Source organism: Erinaceus europaeus, chromosome 9, assembly GCF_950295315.1.
Source record: "Erinaceus europaeus chromosome 9, mEriEur2.1, whole genome shotgun sequence".
NCBI lineage: Eukaryota > Metazoa > Chordata > Mammalia > Eulipotyphla > Erinaceidae > Erinaceus > Erinaceus europaeus.
In genome coordinates, this window is record NC_080170.1 from 104,478,332 (window position 1) to 104,483,918 (window position 5,587).

The following is a 5,587-nucleotide window of genomic DNA, read 5'->3' on the forward strand; positions in this document are numbered from 1 at the left end:
ACAAGTAGCGCAAGAAATAGTCTGTGTAAAATTAAACTTTGGATATACTGGCAGTTATCTTTTTAAATTTTTTTTCATTTTTAAAAATATTTTATTTATTTATATTTATTTGGTAGAGACAGAGTAATTAAGAGGAAAAGGGAAGGTAGAGAGGGGCAGAGAAAGAGAGCCACCTGCAGACCTGCTCCGCTGCTAGTGAAGCTTCCCTCCTGCAGGTGGGGAGTGCGGCGGCTTGAACCTGGGTCCTTGTGCAGGCACTCAACCAGGTGTGCCACCACCCAGTACCTAGGCAGATAGTATTAATGTATGTCAAGGATGATTCAATGGCATGAGTGAATTTTTAATTAAGCATTCTATAAATGATAGCTTCCTGTAGTATGGCTCAATCACAAATACATTCTCAAATGCAAACTGTGAGTTACTTAACCTTTCTATGTCTTGGTTTCTTCACCTTTTAATTGGGAATATTTATAATATCAGCCTCACAGAGTTATTGCAACGACTAATAGTATAGTTTAAATATAGTGCTGAGGCAATGCATGCATAACGTGACAGACATCATTACCTGCTTTTCTTAGTGTGTCTGTTAACACAGGGTGTTCACTATTCTGGGGTGTTCGTTATTTTAGCAGAGTAAGTGGTACTTACATGAATATACCAAGATAGGGATCAAAGAACAGAGGTGGTAGCTGTTGTTTTTAACAAGCTTTGCTGCCTTCTTCAGCACTGTGAATTATGGCAACTCCTGAGCAAGTTTAAAAGTCCAGAGCAGAGCTTTTGTTTTATTTTAAATTTATTTTATTTATTTTTACTCATTTAATAGAGATAGAATGTCATCAAGGGGGAGATGGGGAAAGAGAGAGACAACTGCAGCACTGCTTCACAGCTCCCCAAGTGGGGACTTTGGGCTCGAACTCGGGTCCCTGATCATTGTAACATTTGTGCTCAACTGGGTGGCCACCACCCTGCCTCAGCAGAGCTACTTTTATAATAGGCGCTGCTCTGTGGTAGCTGAGAGCTTGAGTGTGAGAATAGTTAGTCAATTTCCTCTCTGCAAGGATTCTTAGAGCATTCAGCAGCTTGACAATCCTTTCCTTTCAATGCTTTTAACTGCAAGTAGAAAGCTAGTAAAGCAAAAGGAGGAGACCTAGTAGTACAGAATGAATACTTTTTTTAAAGTATATTTTATTTATGCTGGATAGACACAGAATTTGAGAGGAAAGAGGGAGACAGAGAGACACCTGGAGGCACTGCTTTACCACTAATGAAGCTTCCCCTCTGCAGGCGGGGAGCAGAGGTTTGAACCCAGATTCCTATGCACTGTAATGTACACAATCAACCAGGTGCACCTCCACCCGGGCCTGGAATGAATACGTCTTCCTCTCCCAGGAACGTCTGCATTCCCAAGAAAAGAGGGAGACCGGGCTGCTGGGTTCTAAGATCCACTCTGAGCCTTTGACTCTGTGTGTGTGTGTGTGTGTGTGTGTGTGTGTATCCATTCTGGGCCTTTGACTGTGTGTGTGTGTGTGTGTATGCACTCTGGGCCTCTGAGTGTGTGTGTCCACAGGCCGGGGCCACACCTGCTTCACCATGCTGGGGCGCGCGGTGCTGTGCGTGCTGCCCGGGCTCCTGACTGGGCTCTTGCAGGGGCTCGTGCGCGCCCAGACCCTCGGCTGCCCATCCACCTGTGAGTGTTTCTCCCGGGACGCCGTGCGCTGCTCTGGGGGTGACGTGTCCCGCATCGCAGCACTGGGCCTGCCCACCAACCTCACGCACATTCTACTCTTCGAAATGAAGCTGGGCGCCTTGCAGAAGCACAGCTTCCGCGGAATGACCGTGCTGCAGCGCCTCATCCTGTCCGCCAGCCCCATCTCCGCCATCGCGCCGGGCACCTTCGACGACCTGGTGAACTTAAAAACCCTGAGGCTGTCTGGTGACCGGCTCACTCACCTTCCCGGGGGGCTGCTGGATCACTTGGTCCTCCTCGAACAGCTGTTTCTGAACCGCAACGAACTGAAGGGCATTGCGCCAAAGATGTTCGAGAGGGTGGTTCACCTGCAGGAGCTCTTTCTAAACCAGAACCAGCTATCTTTCCTGCCCCCTGACCTCTTCGCCAGCCTGGGGAAGCTGAAACGGCTGGATTTATCGGGAAATAATCTGACCTACCTGCCCAAGGAACTGTTCCAGGCACAGGCTGAACTGGAGAGACTCGAGCTGCACTCGAACCAGCTCGTCTCCCTTGACTCGGGGCTGTTCCGCCACGTGCACGCCCTGCGGGAGCTGCAGCTCCACAGCAATCACCTCGGCTACGTTGCACCCGGGGCCTTCGACTCGCTCCTGCGCTTGAGCCTTTTGACTCTTTCCAGAAACCACCTGAAGTTCCTGCCTCCGGCACTCTTCCTGCACACGCACAACCTGACTCTCCTGACCCTGTTCCAGAACCCGTTCAGGAAGCTCCCGACTGTGCTGTTCGGGGAGATGCCGGCCCTGCAGGAGTTGCGGCTGAACGACACCAACCTGAGCACCCTGCCGGCCTCCATCTTCCGTAACCTGAGCGGCCTGCGGGAGCTGGCCGTGACAGCAAGCCCCCGCCTGAGCGCGCTCCCGGCCGATGCCTTCGGGGGGCTGGGCCAGCTGCGCGCACTCGCGCTGCACGACAACTGCCTGAGCGCGCTCCCCGACCGGCTGCTGCGCGGCCTGGGCGCTCTGCGACGAGTGTGGCTGCACCGCAATCAGCTGCGCAAGCTGCCCCGCGGGCTCTTCCGCAACCTGAGCCTTCTGGAGGAGGTCCGGCTTCACTACAACCAGCTGGAGACTCTGCCCGCAGACGTGTTCGGGGATCTCTCCCAGTCTGCCCAGCTCCTGCTGGGGCACAACCCCTGGCGGTGCGACTGTGACCTGTGGCCGTTCCTAGCGTGGCTGCGCCAGCACCCGGGCCTGGTGGATCGAACCGAATCCCCGCGGTGCCACAGCCCCGGGCAACGAGCCGGCCTGCCGCTCTGGGCTGTGCCGGAGGGCGAGGAGGGATGCTTGGGTACCCAGCACCCCACTTCCCACCCTCCAGCTAACAGCTCCCCCCTATACCCCACCCAGCCGGCCCTGCTGGCAGCTATCCTCCAACCGGGCTCCAAAGACTTAGAGTCCATGGCCTGGACCCAGCGGGTCAGGAGCCCACAGTCAGACCATAGTGTCTTCTGGGGGGTTTATATTCTGTTTTTAGCAACGCAGGCCATCGTGACAGCGTTCATCGTAGTTGCCATGATTAAACTCGCCCGGCTCTTTCGAAAAGTAATCCGAGAGAGAGCTCTTGTTTGAGTCAGTGGGACAACCTTGCAATTGATCAAAACGTGACCTGCGCGCTGCGGGGCGTGACTCTGCGCGTATCCACACTGCGGGTGGGGGGCCCTGCTCACTCCCAGCCACTGTCCCCCTCACTCTCTCCCCGCCCACCCTCACCACCACCACCACCACCACCACCCCAAGTAATCTTTATGTACAATGTTGTGAAAGCCCCCTTTACCGCCTTTGTGCCTCTGGGGCGGGGACCTGTGCTGGGCTATTTGTACTTGGAGGAGCGTTGGGACTCCAGTGCTACCTGAAGAGGGTGCAAATGAAGCAGCCTCCTCCAGCGCAGCGCCTGTCTCGAGATGATGTGTCTGAAACAGCTTTGTGAAATGAGTGAATAAACTGAATGTGGAAGTGATGTTTCTTATGGGAAAAGCAGAACTCTTCTGGCTTTTTGCCTTATGTTATTTATTTATTGTCATCTTACAAATCTCATTCTGGCTGTTTGGGAGAGCTGTGGACTCCTGTCAGCACCTGTTTCAGAGGAGAGATCCTTGGGGTGGACTGAGAGGCGAAGAGCCTGCAACTGTTCCTGGGTAGCAGAGTCCATCCTCCAGAGGCTGAGACAGGCTGGGTCAGAACTGGGATGGGGAAAAGGAGTGGGGAGAGACTAGGAGGAGAGGTATGGGAACCCAGGCTGAAGGAGGGCTGGCTTCGTAGTAGGAGGTCTACGGGATACAGGTGGGGCCCCTCAATTTGGACAATCTGTGGTGTATGTAACAGAGCCTGGAAACAGCTGCCCTGCACATTTCAGTGGCTTTTTGTGAGTTGCTACTTGCTTCCTGCATGGGTGAAATAGGGTTTTGTTTTTGTTTTTACCAGAACCCTGCTAAACTCTGGTTTATAGTAGTGCAGGGGATTAAACCTGGGAACTCAGAGCCTCAGGCCCGAAAGGCTTTTTGCATAACTATTATGCTGTCTTCCCAGCCTTGATTTTCTTCCCTGGAACTAAACACTGCCTCACCTCACAGGCATTTATGGAGCACCTAATATGTGACATGTGCTCATGAACAGAATGAAGGCTTGGTGTCTCATTTATTATGCTCAGATCACCTTCTGGTTTACTCTTGCAATCAAAAGCAGTCAAACCCTTGTTATAATGTAATGTCCATGTTTGTGAGAAAAGTAGTTGAAACATAGGGTTGGAGTGCTGGCAACAGTGGGTTCAAATCCCATCTCCATCACTTACTAACATCATAGTGGGCTGGGCAAGGTATGTAAATAATCTAAGCCTGGATTTGCTCATCCCTGGAAGGAGATAAATAGTACCTGCCTCACAGAGTTGTTGTGAGAATTAAAGGCAGTAAAGCAGATAATGGCTTAGCCCAGTGCCCTGCATATAGTAAGTGCTCAATAAATGTTAGTTCTTATTATTATTAAAGGCCAAGCAATGGCTACTTCTGTCAGGACTTCTAAAGAAGAGATTTGAGTTGGCTTTTTCTCTGTATGTAAATGTAATAGCAACCTTTCTCAGACTGGCTGCAATCTTCAAACGAGTTGGACTTCACTGATGGGTGGTCTCTGCCCACAATCCAGAGCAATGGATTTTCCCAACATCAATTGGATGTAACACAAAAAGAACAGAGTTCCTGGGGCCAGTGTGCAAGTTTGAGCCCCTGGTCCCTACCTGCAGGGGGAAAGCTTTGCAAGTGGTGAAGCAGTGCTGCAGGTGTCTCTCTGTCTCTCCCTCTCTATCACCCTCTTCCCTCCAGATTTCTGGTTGTCTCTATACAATGAATAAAATAAAGATAATAAAATTAAAAAAAAAACCTGGGTTCCTGTGGGTGAACTTCTCCATCAAGGCCAAGTTTAAGTGACTCCTGCTGGCAAAGTCATTCCTGACTGCCTAGGCAGCTGGGCACTTCTCTATTAGACTGTTGGGTACTAATACCTCGCTGGACCTTGCTTAGCCTTCAGTAGAGTGTTTGTCTAACTTTATGTGCCCTTTGTACTGTTAGCTGCTAGACTTAGACTTATCTTACTTATTTCTTCCTGCTCCAAAATTTGCAAAAAGCCAGATTCCTCATCCCCATCCTTTTTTTTTTTTTTTTTTAATGTGTTGTGGTCTCTCATGCAAGCTACTTAGCTCTCTCAGCCTCAGCTCCCTTTCCTCCAGAGGGAGGATAATAATGGTCTTTACCATTGTTGCAAAGGCAAAAATGAGATAATTACACCAAATTGTTAAGCAAATGCTGGGGCGCAATAGAAGCCTGCTATTATTATGATTAGCTTTCACAGGACA

The 5,587-nt window shown here is 50.6% G+C and overlaps 1 protein-coding gene across 1 annotated transcript; it reads left to right on the forward strand.

Annotated features, from left to right (window-relative positions):
* The first annotated feature begins 1,320 nt into the window (after positions 1 to 1,320).
* On the forward strand, positions 1,321 to 3,843 carry GP5 (glycoprotein V platelet). The gene is given in 2 exon segments (XM_007517445.2): positions 1,321 to 3,303; positions 3,305 to 3,843. Coding segments are annotated over 2 exon segments (1,749 nt in total). The 5' UTR covers positions 1,321 to 1,590; the 3' UTR covers positions 3,341 to 3,843.
* The last annotated feature ends 1,744 nt before the right edge of the window (positions 3,844 to 5,587 follow it).